Below are 17,332 nucleotides of genomic sequence, written 5' to 3' on the forward strand. Positions count from 1 at the left end.
TTATAATTTGAATGTTTGCTTCCCTCCTCTCTTTCTCTATGCATCACTGATGTGTGATTGGACAAAGTTATATTCCTATATAGCTTTCACCAATGCAATCACACAAACTCAGTGTTCACCAATACAATCATGTCTCTATCTGACAGAAGTAAGAATTTGAACTATTTTTGCCTTTCGGATCAGAGAATGTAGCAAAAATATAAATAGAAAAGTATCCTGTCCTGGAGAACATGGGTCCTTTGCTATGCTATCCCCCAAACTCAATGATTTGTAGATATGAAGCCATGGAAAGAGAAAAAAGGTCAGTTCAACATAGTATACAAATCAAGACATACAGCACCCCCAAGAGTCTTCTTACTGTAACTGCAAAGTAAGGGCATATGCTGTCAAGTCATAACCAAGCCATTTGAGAATGTTTATGACAGATATTGTTGGCTCCAAATGAATTAACGACCATTGTGTAAAATCAAATTGAATTTGACACTCATCCTCTCAGGTGTAAAAGGCATTGATTGTTATATAATGATCAATTTCCAACCCAATTTAGATTTAACCTGCCCAAATGCTTCTTGCATTTTCTGGCAATAGTGAGGGAATGTTGCCATCTAGTGGAATGCTGCGTGTAACAACTTGTGCTGTCTTAGTGCTCTGAATTCTTCAGTGGTAGAAATGAATGGCATTTGAATATTATGTGTTGTCAAATATTTAAGTGTGCTTCATTGAGCTTGAGGTCAAGAGAGAATTGCATGAAGTCATATGATGTAGTTTGATTGCTTTTTGTAGGCTCGCAGGCCTACATTCTTACACAATTAAAAATAACACTTTGTGACATGGCTTATTGAGGCTTGGTATCATTATCAATGTGCTTAGTTGGAAGCACTGACATTGCTAGGCTACTCTTCATCTTATGAGAGGAGAGAGTGAGGAGGATTGAGATTAGAGAACAGAGCGGAGCCGAGCAGATCAATATATTCTTTTCATTCTCTCAGCTTGGTTGCTAATTAAGACTGTCTTTCAGATGATCTGAAAGGATCTGATAATTTATTTTAATTAACTTCCTTTCGACAAACAGACCATTAGAAGTCCATTAAAACCCTTCTACCCAGGGAGTCATTTACCCTATGCTACCTATTTCATCTTCTCATAACAGGACCACCCCCACACACACACACACACATACATCACAAAGCAATTTACTAACATTAGTCAACCAAGCATCAACTGTAGCTTAGACAGCAACAGCAACCAACAGCGTTGTTATTATAGCCTATATTTTTAAAAGGTACAGCCGCTTCTTGTGACAAGTGTCTGTGTGTATGTCCGTGTGTGTCTGTTCCAGCATGAGATTTAGACCAAGTAGGAATCACCAATACCGTTGCACACCAGCACAGGGTAGGCATGAGGAAAGCTCTATCTCAAGAAGGACTGTATTGATGTCACAGCTGAGATACAGTATTTACACCGTAGGAAACCTGGGAAACAGATGCACATTTTGAAATATAATGTATCAGTGTAGCTTAAAAACGGTAGGAGCAGTGACAAGTTAGAGAACAGGTATGAATTTGTGGAGCACATGAATTTGGAATGACCGAATGCTGCTAGAGTCAGAGTGGGGCACTGAGCATTCCACCATTTGTGTGAATGGGGAGCATGAACACTGAATATATCAAAAACTATAAATGTGTGTAAATATGTGCAAGTACTGTGAAAATTGTAGGAGAGGTGGCAGTTTACAAAATGTGTTGATATTTTCAAATCACCAACTGTCACCACTCTAATGACTGAACATTCTATCATATATTTCAGTGGGACAAAAACGACGAATAAAACTTAGGCTAAGTGCAGCCGCTTCTGTATGTGACCTAGACAGAACTATAATTACCCAGAATGAAGTAAAAACAGGTTGAAATAGCCTACTGAATCTCTCCCCCTGCACACATTGTGTTTTTGATTGGGCTATAATGGCCGGCAGAGGGTAGTTAAAATGCAAACACATGAAGTGCTTGTGTTGATTCACAATGACAACACATACGCCAAGCCTTTAAGAGGCTCTATTGAACACTGAGATGTAAAGCGTATTGTGAATGTAAATAGTTTATTTACAATTAAACAGGATGTAGCCTAGCCTAGCCCAGACAGGACAATCATTAGTCAGAGTAACAAGCAATTGAGGCGGAGATGGAAACAACAGCACTAATCTAGCTATTTCTCAGAGAAGTCAGCTCATAAGTGAGTCTGACCTGCCCAGTTCAGCTCTAACATCATCAGCCGAAAATACAGCCCCACCAAGCCCAACCAGCCCGACGCTATCCACCACTGTTCCTGTCTCACTGCCGGCTTGGTGTACTTTGGCCTTAAGTGACTAGGCTTTTCACACGTAGCCTATTCTTAGCCTAGGGTTAGGGGTTATGACCCTGGGTTAATTTAGCCCCTTTTCACACACATGGCAACTCAGGGTTAACCCAAGCCCGACTATATGATTCACAGTGCATTTCTACTAGCCCTGGGTTAAATGTCTTTTGGAACACGTGACTTATGTTTACATTCAAATGACCACTCAGAAACATTGCTGTTTCCGCCTGCGATTAATTCGATCTTTTAAAATCTTTTATGGACATATTATTGTTGTTTTAGTTAGCTATGATGTTGCCTTTAGTAGTGTAGCTACAACGATTTTGGTTGCCTAGCGCCTACTGTGACAAAGTCGTGTGATTGGACAATAAAAACGTGATGCTAAGTCATTGTTTACTTTAGCCCTGTTTCATTCTGGCATCTTTTAGCCCCATGTTTAGTTGATTTTAAGGGAATAACCTCACAAACTCAGGGCTAACCATGCTCTGGAGCAGGGCCAGCAAGCCCTAGGCTAAAGTCGGGGTTAACCCACTTTGGAATGTGCCAGGATGAGTGTGAAAGCTTATTAGCCTGGGGCTAACAGCTCTTTTAGCCTGGGGCTAAGAAGGTTCTAAGAATGTGTTTAGCCCTGGGCTAAGAAGGTTCTAAGAATGTGTTTAGCCCTGGGCTAGGTGCAGTGTGAAAAGCTCTTAGTCACATAACTAGCATTTGCAAGAAGAAGAAAATAATTACAAGAGGGGTACACAATTGGTCAGTGTAAAAAAAAAAAAAAACTTGATCATCCCAACAGAGCCAATCCAACTGAGCCAACCAGCACAAAGACCCAATCGGGACTTTATGTTCTGTTCTTGAAACAGCTTACATGGCTAATACAACACTTTCCCATAACTTGGCATAGCTATCTAGCTCATCCAATCAGTAATTTTCACAAGCACAGTAAAATGAAAACCCTCAATAATCATGTCTACAAAAACTTAAACTTTTTACCAATGTCCAATTTCTAACAGCTAAAGTTCAATCCCTGATGTGTGACAGTCACAATCAACCTATGGTGGCAGTTCCGTTCTGATTATCATTAACAACAGAGCAGAGAAATACAATTCAGAATGGGTTGTCAGGCTAGTGTTAGTGTTGTTTTAGGGCACAGTTGTGATGACTGGGTTGGGTTAACCCCTCTGCAGTACAGTAACAGTATTGTGTCATATTTATCTCGTCCATCGTACATACTTGTTTTTAACTGTAGGCCCTATACTGTGCTCTCTCTTATCTTGCTTATTTAGCTCCTTGCTGGGGAGGAATCTGACATCACCACCAACATGCTGAACACTGAAGACGCAGACACCCCTGCAGACGAGTTGATTTATTCTGTCGAGTCCCCAACCAGCGGGATGGTGGCTCTGAAAGAATCCCCTGAAGAAAGCATCCTAAACTTTACACAAGCCCACATCAACAATGGGGAGGTGATCTTCATCCACGAAGGTAAGGCCTATTGGATTAAACTTGACTATTGTATTGAAGTATCACATTTTCTATTCTGAATCTGACCACACTCACGTTTAGATGATTTATGTAACCTACTCATGATGAGTGGGTAGCTTAGTGGCTAGAGTGGCAGGTTATACCTGTAGCCTGAAGTCAACTGGAAGACCTCTGACTTATCCTCTTCTTGTGCTAGTTGGGCAAAACAGATCAGTCAATTTCAGAGTCACTGCAACTTGAGACTGACTTTGCAGACAGATTTCTCTTTTATACAGTGTTGTTAGGTTTGACCGAAATGTTAATTTTAATAACAGCTTAGGAACTACTTCAAGCCCTCTCATACTCCAATAAATTGTACTTCTGCCAGGTCTGGACTCCGGGGGCTTCAGTTTCACCGTGACAGATGGAGAGCACACATCGCCGCTCTACCACTTTGTCGTCACAGCGAGAGAGCTCACAATCACCATGGAAACACAGGAGGAGCTAATGGTATTTCCAGGTGAGCAGCCAAATTTATCCTCAAATCTAATCAAAACAGTTACTTTCAAGAGGATTCTACCTCATAAACGGTGCCCCTGATATGGGAATGAAACATAGGGGTAAATTGTATACATTTTTATAGACTTCAAGGGAACAAAATAATAAATCAGAAAACAAAACAAGTCAGCAAACACAACAGCAAGTCAGAAAACAACAGCAAGTTGACTGAAAATGGAAAGGGTATGTAAGAGATCCCTTACAGGACATGATTGCTTGCACTCTGTCACTCTGGGTGACCAGGGAATAGGAAGTGTGTTTCGACATGCTGCTCTAGGAAGAAAGAAAATGGGCCTAAACAATTCAAAACGTCATGTTATTTCTTTAGGCCGACAGCCGCAAGGGGGCAAACTTGCGGGGGGGAAATGTTGTTATCGGTTTGCTTATACTGTACTACTTGCAATGTTGGTTCCATTGTAAACATAGTAGACAAACTATCGAATACAAATATATTGTAGGTAGAACATTAGCGAACATTAGCTAATAGAATAGAAAAAGTTCATAAGCCATGTGTAACAAGTACAGGTACTGTACATTGGAATTCTTGTAATCGCTTGTCCTTAGTATCTTATCAGTGCTAATCAGTTCCTCATTCAAGTTCTATGGTATTCAGCTAGACATTTCAAGGTTCCCAAACTGGCAATTTACTATACTTTCCATCGTCTAGCAGTCTATCAGTATCGTCCGCATCTACTTATCCCATCCGATCATGGATGATCATTCTGTGGCCATGATGTAGGCAGCGCAATTAAATAACGTTCAAGTATACAGTTGTGCATTGTGTTCAATTGTTCAAGTGTTGTCAGGTGTTGTTCAAGTGTACAGAAGTGCAGAGTCCGTTGTTGTCTATTGTATAGACAAGGTGAAAGGTCAAAGTGTCAGTGGTCCCTGATCAGTTGTTGGGGGGGGGGGGGGTAAGGGTGGGGGGATGTTGGGGGGTGTCAGCAAGAGAAGGGGGGTGCGATTAAGAGACTGGTCCATCAGAACAGACCAGTCACAGGATGGGGGGTTAACTGTCCAGGCAGAGGGGTGGTGGGGGGATATAATGGGCCGCTGGGGGTGTCTGACCAGGGGGTGTCTTCAGTGTCAGTCTACTGCAGCTTTTGGCTGCTGAACTTGCGGACCGCGTCAGGAAAGACGCTGTTGTGGAACTTTCTATCTTCTTCGTGGTCCTGATGCTCAGCCATCTTCCGTCTCTCCAGTGAGATGGTGCGAACAGGTGGTAGATGAGGTGGTTGGTTTCTTTTGTGATGGAGATGGCCTTCCTGCGGTAGCGTTGGTTGTAGAGATCCTCGATGGCTGGGAGCTCCATACCGATGATCCTTCTACACTGTCTTCACCACCCTCTGGATGGCGTGCCTGTCGTGGGCGGTGGAGTTGCCGTACCAGACTCTGATTCCTCCAGTCAGGATACTCTCAATGATGCTGCGGTAGAGGTTCACAAGCGTTTGTGTGCTCATGCCTATCAGAAAGTAGAGGTGTTGTGCCTTCTCTCTTCTCCAGGTCAGGTCATCAGAGATCTGCATCCCTAGGAATTTGAAGTGGCTCACCACTTCCTCACATTGATGGCGTGGCTTTTTCCTCCTCTCCTGAAGTCCACAATCATCTCCTTTGTCTTGCTAGTGTTCAGGGTCAGGTTGTTGTCTTGACACCATGTTACTAGGTCTGATACTTCCTGGAGGAAGGCCGATTCAGATGAGTCATTGGGGGAGATCAGGCCTATCACAGTGGTGTTGTCCGCAAACTTGATGATTCGATTGCTGTTGTGCTTGGCTGTGTAGGCGTGGGTGTGAATACAGCATTTGGTTCAAGCAGTAGCCTTGCGAGACACCCATGCTGATGTTCAGTGTGGATGAGGTGTTGCTGCCTATTCTCACCACCTGTGGTCTGGCCGTGAGGAAGTCCAGGGACCAGTTGCATAAGGAGCTGCTCAGGCCTATACCTCTCTGCTTCGGGATGTGTTTCATCACTAGTTTCTCCATGCACCTCACTTCATCTAATGTAAGCTACCTAGCTACAGTAGTAGCCTACTACAATGACATTTTAGTCTTGCTGTTTTGTCAATAGCCTTTACACATTTGTTCATACGGTTTATTTCAGAAGGACTTTCAGAAGGTCATTCTTTACAAATAAAACAGAACTCAATTGAATTTGCTTCGTCTCATGCATGTTTTGTCTCTTAACCTTGCATTGTGCTGTCATGCATGTTTTTTCATGTGTCCAGTGTCAGAGAGGGATAAATAGGGCTCTGTGTTACTTGTGAAAAAGCGAGGAGCCTCACAAACCTTAGGTCTTCTACAAGAAGATTTAATCAGTTTTTGTTTACAGGGGAAACCATTCTAATTTCAGCAACAATGACATACCGACTGAGTTGTGAATATTGAGCAGACTCCACTAAATGCAAATCTGCATAATGAAATCGATTAGGAAATTTAAATTCTGGATTTTTGTAACATTCTCCTTCAAGTTCTGCTAAGTGTGAAAGAGCATTGCCAACAGTGACCTGAGGACATGCATTCATTGTTTTTGAGTGTTACTGTAATATAACATCCACTTTCACAGGAACAAGACAACTGATCTCCAGCGCCAATCTGGGGGCTGTGACCAGTGAGGATGGAGATGAGATAAACTACTCTCTCATTCGGCCACCCCGGCTGGGAAGACTTATCTTAGCCAAGGACAAGAATCAGTTTGAGGAAATTACCCGCTTCTCTCAAACAGAGGTGAGTTGTTTCCGTTCTATTAATACATCCATGGTTGTTTCCATAAAGGCTGTCCCAGATGGTACTGTATGCGTTTTCATTTTCAACGGCAGTTGGGCGTTTGCTTTCAATGGCAATGGCAGTTGGGCTATGTTGTACTGGTGCTTCATCCAGTGTTCATTTCTTCAACGAAAACTGCCGAAAATTATTCATCAATGACCGTTATTTAGTGATCGTGACAAGATAACTAAATAAAAATGAATTTATGATGACAAAAACTATGATGAAATCTATTGACATTTTTGTCAGCAAATAAAAACTAGACGAAGTGTTAGGGAGGGACGATTTGGGAAGAGATCCAATCAGAATACTGCGATTTCTGTGAAAGTCGTGGCTCACGCTGAAAAACCCTGAACACAGACAAGAAGAGTGCATAGAACTGTGATTCCTTCCTTCATGCTGAATGATCCTGAGTTATTTTATACCTTCTATACAGCTGGAGTCAGGGGCAGTCTTCTACGAGCATCAGATGCCTGGGGAGCCCTTCTGGGTGGTGAGAGACTCCATTGAGCTCCTCCTGTCGTCCCCTCCAGCCCCAGATGTCCATCATGTCCTCCCCATCACTGTGTCTTACTACGCAGCTAATCTCAACGTCTCATCCCAGCTCTGGAGGAACAAAGGTAGGTTGTGACTGTGAGGTATAACACTGAATAGCAATAAAAGCTGTCATACTAAATATACTGTAATGTGCTCATATAATTTATAATTTATGCTAAATAGCAATAACCGTAGCACTAGCAGTGCATCAGCTCTGTACTGTAGTTACATATGAACTGCTGTATAATTACATGATATTACGTTTTTGCAGTACAGTAGGCTATAGGTTATTATTTATTCACTAGAACAAAGTGAGGGGATGCAGCTGAAGGTTAAGTAAACCAAGCAAAATAGACAGCTCTGCTTTCTTTCAGAGCAGTAGTGGATATACCGACTCCTGTTTTGAAAAGCACAACTCCAAGGATGGAACAGAATTGGACAAGGAAATAGGACGAACGTTAGGCTGGTCTTACTCTGTTCGCATATCCTGCAATCTCCTGGAAGATAGGAATATCGGTGGGAGAATGGCTCTATTGAACAATGACAACCATATCTACATGCGGTGTCTATGTATGACTGTGCAACTGACAGAACACAAAGGCCACAACAATGTAAAATTGCTCTATGCAACTATATATCAACTGACTGACTGACTGACTGACTGACTGACTGACTGACTGACTGACTGACTGAATTGACTGATGATTCCACAAAGTAAACCGTCTCATCCCCTTGAATTGTTAATGATCAAGGATGCTGTAAAGCAGGGGTCTCAAACTCGCGGCCCGCGGGCCATTTGCAGCCCGCCACACCACTCCATCCGGCCCGCGACATGATGTCAGAAATATCATGTAATCCGGCCCGCAAAATAATTTATTGTAAACGGCGCCGGCAGGCAGGCCTACAATGCAGAGCGCGAGGTGAATGCTGAATACAGTCACAGGTGCAATCAATCTGCACGCGACTATGAACAATGAACGGAATGCAGCTCGCCACCGAAAGGCTGTTTTCATGGTGAACTAACGTTAGGAACACAGACAGTTTCAAGAAATATTGACATTTCAGTATTAGTATAGAGTTCAATGGAAATACTACCTGCCTGATATGCAAGAAAAAAGTCGCCGTTCTAAAGGAATATAATGTCAAGAGCTATTCATTACTAAACATGGAGAACAGTGTCATAGGGAGACGAGAGGAAAAAACGAGCCACACAGCTGAGAGGGCTAACGTCTCAGCCGTCTTTCAAGATGAGTGTCTGGCAAGAAATAGAGTAGTAGCCTACAAATGTATTTAAGTGTCTGGTAAGAAATGGAAACAAACTTGAACTTTAATAAATGCAAGTACAGGTCCAGGGCAGGCTTACAGTAGTGATGCATCTTGTAGCTAAAGCAGAGTAAAGTACAAATGTAGGCTATTCAAGATAAAATAAAAGTAAGGAAAAAAGATTTGCAGCGCTAACTGTTAAAATATATTAAAATGAATGGAAACTGGTCTGAATTTGTATGATGAAAATGTTAGTTATGGAATAGTCTTGCAACATTTAGAGATTGAGTTGTGAGTCTAGTTAAAGAAATGAAAAATAACATTTTCCAAAATATTGCACTTTCTTATAGTTAGTAGTAGTTGAAGTTGACATTGAAGTGGCCCTCCTATGAGTTGACGAAACCAACAGTGGCCCCAAGCCAATTTGAGTTTGAGACCCCTGCTGTAAAGAATGTGAATGAATAAAAGAGCCTACACACTAGACTTCCATTTCCACAAATTTATTGTCACATCAATTCTATTTCTCTGATCACCTTGCTAAGAAAAAGCTGGCACGTTTGCAGGGTTTTTAGTTTATAGCCAAACCAAATCTTTGGTGAATTCTGGTGACCTCTATTTAGGGGGTGTAGCTGTAATAAATTAGGGAAAGAGGGAAAAAGCTTCTTATTTTTATAACAAAAGTACACTTTTATTACCCCTTTCTTATTTATGTATTTATTTATTTCATTTTTCTCTGCATAGGTCTGGACATTGTGCAAGGCCAGAGGAAGGCCATTGACAGTTCTATCCTGGATGCCTCCAACCTGCTGGCCAGCCTGTCTGAGTCGGACCGAGGCCTCCTGGATGTGGTCTTTGAGGTTTCCCGCTTCCCAACCCATGGACAAATTACCTTGGGGGGCCTGGACTTGCCTCGGGACGATCCCCATTTCATGCAGGAAGATATTAAACGCGGAGAAGTGGAGTATCTCCACGATGACTCCGGAGCCTCCTTTGACAGCTTTGCTTTTCGAGCACGTCTGAACAGGGGTCATGGTGTGTTATCTCCGGCCCAGTCGGTGGTCCTTGAAGAGATCTTCAACATTTCAATCCGCCGACGTGACTCCAGCCCCCCAGAACTGGTCAGTTTGGACATGCTGCTAGAGGTTCTCCAAGGTTCGATTACTATTCTCACCCAGAAACATCTCAACACTAGGGATGAGGACAGTACCCCTGACGAGGTGCGCTTCACGGTCACCAAAGCCCCTACCAACGGGCAACTGGTGGACGCTCTCACCATGGACCCTGTCTCCGAGTTCACCCAGGATGCAGTCACCAAGGGGCAGGTGGGCTTTGCCAGTGATGGGAGCCTGGCGGACGGCTTTCTGGAGTTTATAGTGTCGGATGGGAAGCACCGCACTGAGCCGCACACACTCCACATTGGTGTGTTGGCACGGAAGTTGGTTCTGTTCAAAGCTGCAGAGATCCAGGTGAAGCAAGGGGATGATGAGACCTTGGTAACGGAGGAGATGCTGAGGGCCACCACAGGGGGTCCAATCGAGGAGGATGTCCTCTACAAGATCACCAACATCCCCAAGTATGCTGCTGTTATGGTGGACCGCCAACCCACCTCAGCCTTTACCCAGACACAGATCAAAGAAGGACGTGTCAGTGTTCGCTTCATCAAGTCGACCTCACCAAGAGACAGTGTGGCTTTTGTGGCACGGAGCCAGGCAGCTAACGTATCGGCTGTCCTCAACATTACTGTCAAACCTCTTGTCAGCATCGCCCAGGATCCTCTCTTACCCCGTGGTGCAGTTGTTCAGGTGGACAGGAAGTTGCTGGATGCTACAGCTCTAGCCAACAAGACCAGGACCTCCCCGACGTTCAGTGTCATCCAGCAGCCTCGGGGCGCTCGCTTTGTGAGGTCTGGAGGGTCTGGTGACGGCCAACCTGTTGACACTTTCACCCAGAAGGACCTGGATGAGGGTCGGGTGGCTCTGGAGATCTTCAACAGCTCTGCAGGGTTACAAGGTCCTGTAGCCCAGGATGAAGCTCGCTTCCTGCTCAAGGCCCATGGGGTCCCTCCTGCAGAGTGTACTTTCTCATTCAAAACCGAACCCTACAGTGCCTCAGGGGTGTACCTTCCCACCCTCCTTAGAGTTCCCTCGGAGTTGCCATGGGTTGACAGCAATGACCTCCCCAGTGGATCCCCACGTGCTACTGCACCTAGCCCCCGCTGGAGGGGCAACATGGACTGGCCACATGGAGAAGGCCCTACCACTGCTTCTCCTGACACTGGCTCTGACAGGAAACCAATAGTATCACGACGGAGCAATCTCTGGTCCATCCTCATCCCTATTTTGGTCATCCTCCTCCTCCTCCTCGTTGCAGCCATCTTGGCTTACTACCTGGTGCGTCGCAATAAGACAGGCAAGCACAACGTGCAGACTGTGGCCTCCTCCAAGCCTAAAAATGGAGAGGTCAGCACCCAGGAGACCTTCCGGAAAACTGACCCAGCTAACAACATTCCCATGTCAAACATAGACTCAAAAGACACAGACCCGGAGTTGCTGCAGCACTGTCGGACAACAAACCCAGCCTTAAAAAAGAACCAGTACTGGGTATGAAAGCTCAATCTTGTTTGGATATAGGAAATAGGAAGAGGTAGATCCTCAAGTGTTTGATGTGTGGTTTCTTGAATCTTTTGCTTAAGTATTAAAAGACCTCTTGCTGCAGCATTGATAAGAAATTGGTTGTATTTTTATATTATTGGCCATTTTATTATCACAAATAATCGGTGTGCCGAACCTCAGGTCATGAAACACTGAATAATTCTATTGGAACACAAGAGGCAGTCATCTAATCCAAGCGTTTCTCCTTGTCTATTTATTGTTGGACAATTGCCTGACATACAGTATCCCTTTCTACCTTTTCAAAGGGCACAAATAAGGACATAAACATGTAAAGTGTTTGCAAACATATTTTATGTGCTCTTACAATGTATTCCATATGCTATTATAGGCCAATATTCATTGAGTACGTACGTAATATGGTTAAAGTTTTGATAATTGTTTTCTCTGTAGTTTGGTTTAACAGTAAGGTTGGATACGTTTGTATATAATTCAAGTAATTGTAGGAGAGATTATACAAATTACCTTTCTTGACTATTTTTTGTATATCTATGTTTAATTATCCATGAATTTTTGCATTATTGCTTTATTCTTTCTTGCTAGACCTTTGCGGTATTTACAATAATGTAGCGCATACTGTATACCTTGTCCCTACAGATACAAGCTAGTACTACACCAGGACTAGCAGGGTTTTCTTACATGAAGGCCGTTCCAGTTTTCACTTTAGTGTAATAGGTGCAGAAGATACTACATAAATATATATTACACGTTTGATCGAATCCGGTCTGTATTTTGAAGGCAAAAGTCAAAGTGTCATTCATAGAACTGGTTGCTCTAAAATTTAGAGTCTAAATCACTGGACTGACTTATGGCACTGACTATAAAACTGCATAGTACACAATTTCAAGACCACAGACTTAACAGTGGTTATCTGGCATGCAATGCAATGAGGTCATTTAGAAATAATAAATGTGCTACATGTCATATTTTCATTGTTTTTTCTTATATATAAGTATATTAGCAAATTATACGTGTTAAATCTGAAGGGTTGGTGAAGAAAATAGTATAGTTCCTTACAGCATGATGATTTGTGATATCAGCAGTTGTGATTGCCAATATTGCATTTCAGTTTACAAAATGAGCACTGAGTACTGGTACATGTAGGCATCACTCATTTTGTAAAGTGTAGTCTGACCAGGAAGACTCAACATGCAAAATCATTACCGATCACAGCATATGCAGTAAGGAAATACTTTAACACGTATTCACCACCACCATTCAGCCCTGCAGATTTAACCTGGTTAATTTTCTAATATAAATATGTAAGAAAATTTTAAATAATAGATGCAACACCTTTAAAGTAATATTTTCTAGGCCTGAAAGTTTAATTTAAGAGCTAATGCTTACTTGCTGGCTCAAGAATAGCTGTTTCATCAGTAGACTCATGAGTTAGTCTTTAAATGCTTCGCTCAACTAGAGACTAAGGACTTTCATTCAGATTTTGTCACTTAAAGTGGGTGGGTGAAAAAATGAGAAAAAATCTGCAGGACCAATTCTAGGGAGTAAGATAAACTGCATTGCAGAGCCATTACAAAGTCTTTAGGGCATAGCTTTGTTCAAGTTTGAACCAATCCAAAGCAGTAGGCATAGTCTTGTTACTGGCCAATCTCGCTGACATTTGGAAGGCGGACATCTCCAATTGTCTGGTATCGTGAGATTATTTCATCAGGTGATCCACTTATTGGATGATATAGAATTTTTAATAGGTATTTTGTCTTCATTTACCGGTACATTGAAGTAGCATTATACATTCCATATTTTAGTTGTCTTAACTGAGTGAAAGAAAATGTTATGTCCTGCAGTTATAAGAGACCTAGATTATTGATGGTGTATTGGAAATCAAATCAAATCCCAGCATAACCAATTGAAAATATGATCTTAGGTGTATCTTTTTTTAAGTATTCATAGCCTGTGGAGAAAGTATTTATCCTACAATGTTTGAATCATTTCAGATGTTCATGGGAGCACAAGTGACACAAGCCAGGCTTCGCATTTAAATTAGAGATAGATTGCTAATAGTATTACCATAATCAAAGAACTCCTTTGCTGTACTAAGTGTAAAAAATAAAATAAAATAAATCACATTCACCACTACAATTCTGACACTGAAATGCAATAATGTTCTTATTCACATTGAACTATTAGTACACATTTACCTTTTAATCATACATTTTAGCTGTTATCAATCATGTATGATTTGGGTCCTCAAAAATAGCTGTTGACATAGTGTAATAGAATAAATTTGCAATAGTTTGTCATTAAGTTTGATAACAATTTAGGGAAATACTGTATTACACTTTAAACATTCTGACTGTGTGGGCCTCCAAGTATGACACAATTTCCCTACTTTAGATAGCTAGTACCTCCTTTCGTATCTCTTTTGTTTTTGTATCAATTTTCACCATTCAAGAGACAAGAGACTCTTCGAATGAATTGTTCCACTCTTGCTTGAATGTCTATTTTAAATTATTTTGAGATACTTTTGTCTTACCTGATTTAAATAATATATTTCATTATTTTTTTCTTTTTGATAATTTTCTCTAGCTACACTCATTACTTTTCTCTTTCTACTTTAATAGGCTTCTTTTATTTATTTATTTCTATCAATTCTTGCATACTTACGCTTGGATATTTGGTTTGGTTTGTCTGACATTTTGAAATGTAACCCAACAGGTGCTTTGAGGACTACCATAGAAGCAACAGAGAGACATGACCATAAACAAATTGCTTCTGGCAATTCCCTGACTGTTAATTTAAAATAAAATGGTTCATGCTGTATGGTCTGTGTGTTTTATCCTTGCTTAAATCTTACTTACTCGCAGGGTCATTTTTAAACAGATTACACCACTTATTCTACATTAGAACCATGTTGTGAGTAATAATAATTAGGGCTGTCAATCGCAAAAAAATCTAATTTATTAGATGATCTGTAATTAATTAATTAATTAATCAATCAATCAAATTAATCACAATTAATCACATATATCATTTTTGCTGAGAAAAGCCACCAAATGAAGATATTTCAATTAAAATGCATTACATTATTGAGTCATTGAATAGGCATTAAAAAAGGTTTCTATAGAAAATGGCTTATTAAATTATTTGCAATATCATGTTATGTGTAAGGCTATCAATCTAAGCTGTAACACAGCTTGTGCCAATAGCTCTGTGGATTTTCAAAACTAAAACTTTTAGCAGCATTGTAATTTGCAATGCTTCTGTCTTCTAATATAGCATTTGACCTCCAGTCCATAGTAATTCATTTTACTACGAGGCAGACTTGGCCTACTCATTCTGTGCTGCCTGCTCTCTGTAGCCTAACGGGGTCTGCTGGGCAAAATTGATTAATAAAAAAATAAAATAAATTGATTAATTTTCCATCCATCCATCTTCATCCGCTTATCCGGGGTTGGGTCTTCCGGGGGCGAAATTGATGAATTTTCATTAACTAAATTAACACATTAATTTTTGCATCATTATTTGATCTAATTAACACATTGAATTGACAGCCCTAATAATAATGTTGTGTTTATTGCATGCATACTGTTACCATAAACTTTGCCACACTGGTAGTAGAGTAGAACCTTTATAAAGATTAATAAACACATCATCCATGTTATTTGAGATTTTGTTTTTATTCCATTCTCCCAACTCACATTTTGCTGACACATAAATGTACAGTATAAATACACCTAAATATAAAAAGGGTGTCATACACACTTTTGGACACAGGGTGGAATAAATGTGCAAGAAACATGACGAGTCCTTCAGCATTTAACAACCCCTCTTTAACGTCATTCTTTCCTATGAATGGCCTTTACTGACTGTTCCTTGCAGCTTTTCTGTCTGGTTAACACAGGCCTGTTTGCCTTCTGTTCTCGCTGTGCTCATCATGGATATAGCATGGCAGGGGGTTTCATAACTTTGTTAGCAACCTCAGAACAGCTCTTTTTAGTTTGTTGTTGTTGTTTTTTTAGTTTTTTTTATGTGATGTTATGGGGGGCATTTTATTATGTCCCTTTTTATAATGGCCACAGCAGAGGGCACACATGATTTCATGTACCAATCTTTCCTGGCTAGAGGGTCCTTGACTATCCTGCCAGATGGAAACAGCTGGAATGATGAGTAAAGGAGGTGGGGTCATAGACCTGAGTTGCCTTTTTGGTTGTGGACTGAGTGTACTGGTTCTGGAGTTGCAATTGTTTGTCTCCAATGATTTTACAGGCCTGGTTCACCGCCTGAGTCAGCTTGTCCCTGAGTCTAACTGAGAGGTTCTCATACCAGGAAGCGATGTTGAAGGTGAGGACACTCTCAGTGTGTGACCTGTAGATCGTGGTCAGGGTGTGTTTGCTGGCATGGAAGCTCCAGGAGAGAGAGCCACTGCTACTAAAGGGAGTGACCTGTTCCGCTTCCTACCCCTTCATGATAGCTGGTTTGAAGACAGGCCCTATGCTGCTCCCATCCTACCTCCCAGACACAGCTCCTTGGTACTACTGATAGTCCAGTCAAGGAAGCTGCCGTCAAACCAGGTGGCAAGGTGGGCAACGTGCTGAGTAGGAAGGGTTGGTGACATCTCTGTAGACCAGTGCCTATGGTTTTTGCAGCACTTGCACTGTCAATGTGCATTCGACTTTGTAATGAGGGGTAATGCACTGCAACCATAACATCATGTCCCTCTCTATGCAGTTGATGGACTGTTCTTGCTCAGCATTTTATACATGCCACAGAGCATGTAGGGTGTTAATAGCTTAACTGGACCATGCAGTACACCTGTATAGCTGCATCTGCATTTGTTATGTCTCTTCACTCAATTATTCAGATTTTTCCTTTAATTGGTCACCTGTCTTTATGTTCGGTTGAAAAGTGTGGCTTAATGGCTCCGATTTATGCTGGGATCAGACAGACCTTCTGTGTTTTGTATCCACAAAAGGAAGGACAGCTGAACATATGGACATACAATATGTACACACAGACATGCACATATGTACACACACATGCGCACAGACTCAGAGCAGCTGCATGGGAGGAATGCAAAGACCAGACAATCAATAGTGTTCTGTTTGCGCCTGGACCCGGCCTCAGCTGCCCTGTGGACCACTGTCCACAAACTACTGTGTGTGTGTGTGTGTGTGTGTGTGTGTGTGTGTGTGTGTGTGTGTGTGTGTGTGTGTGTGTGTGTGTGTGTGGGTGGGTGGGTGGGTGTGCACGCACTGATTTCATACAACTGTTTCATGGACACTTTTGATCGCTCAAGACAGTGGCAAAAGACCAGGCAGAATATATTTTCAAGATTCAGTACTCATTTCACAGGTTTTTACATTTATAATGTATTAAATACAAATTATTTAAAATTATTACTTCCAATCATCATTGTGTAAATGGTTTGAAACAAAAACATCCCAATTGCATTAAAATATGAATTGTCAAAATAAATGTTTGAATAGGTGTATATTCAATTTATAAGCTACCTTCTGAATGTTATAAAAGATGGACCAAGTCAGGAAATAAATCCCATTGTAAAAGGTATCCAGAAATACACAATAGTAGAACACAATTGGGGACTTTCAAAAATCGTAAATATTCAACAAATAACTTCAGATAAGGAATACCCTAAACCAAAACGCAAGAGGGAAAAGGAACTCGAATTAAACATTAAAACAATTTAATTAATATATTAATTAATATATGCGAATATAGAAATGCATAGAAAACAAAAACAAACAAAAATGTTGG

At 41.3% G+C, this 17,332-nt stretch overlaps 1 protein-coding gene across 1 annotated transcript in view; it reads left to right on the plus strand.

Moving 5' to 3' along the window:
- The window catches only part of cspg4 (chondroitin sulfate proteoglycan 4), a gene marked incomplete at both ends in the record, with an annotated part of 58,967 nt that extends 47,431 nt beyond the window's left edge, over positions 1–11,536 (plus strand). Inside the window, 5 exons of the mRNA XM_084450851.1 lie at positions 3,633–3,831; positions 4,199–4,330; positions 6,931–7,091; positions 7,567–7,750; positions 9,672–11,536. Of these exons, the coding sequence (XP_084306977.1) occupies positions 3,633–3,831; positions 4,199–4,330; positions 6,931–7,091; positions 7,567–7,750; positions 9,672–11,536 (2,541 nt within the window). The remainder of the gene's footprint in view (positions 1–3,632; positions 3,832–4,198; positions 4,331–6,930; positions 7,092–7,566; positions 7,751–9,671) is intronic.
- Positions 11,537–17,332: the final 5,796 nt, after the last annotated feature.

This window comes from Borostomias antarcticus, assembly GCF_949987555.1.
Source record: "Borostomias antarcticus genome assembly, chromosome: 16".
In the NCBI taxonomy this organism is placed as follows: domain Eukaryota; kingdom Metazoa; phylum Chordata; class Actinopteri; order Stomiiformes; family Stomiidae; genus Borostomias; species Borostomias antarcticus.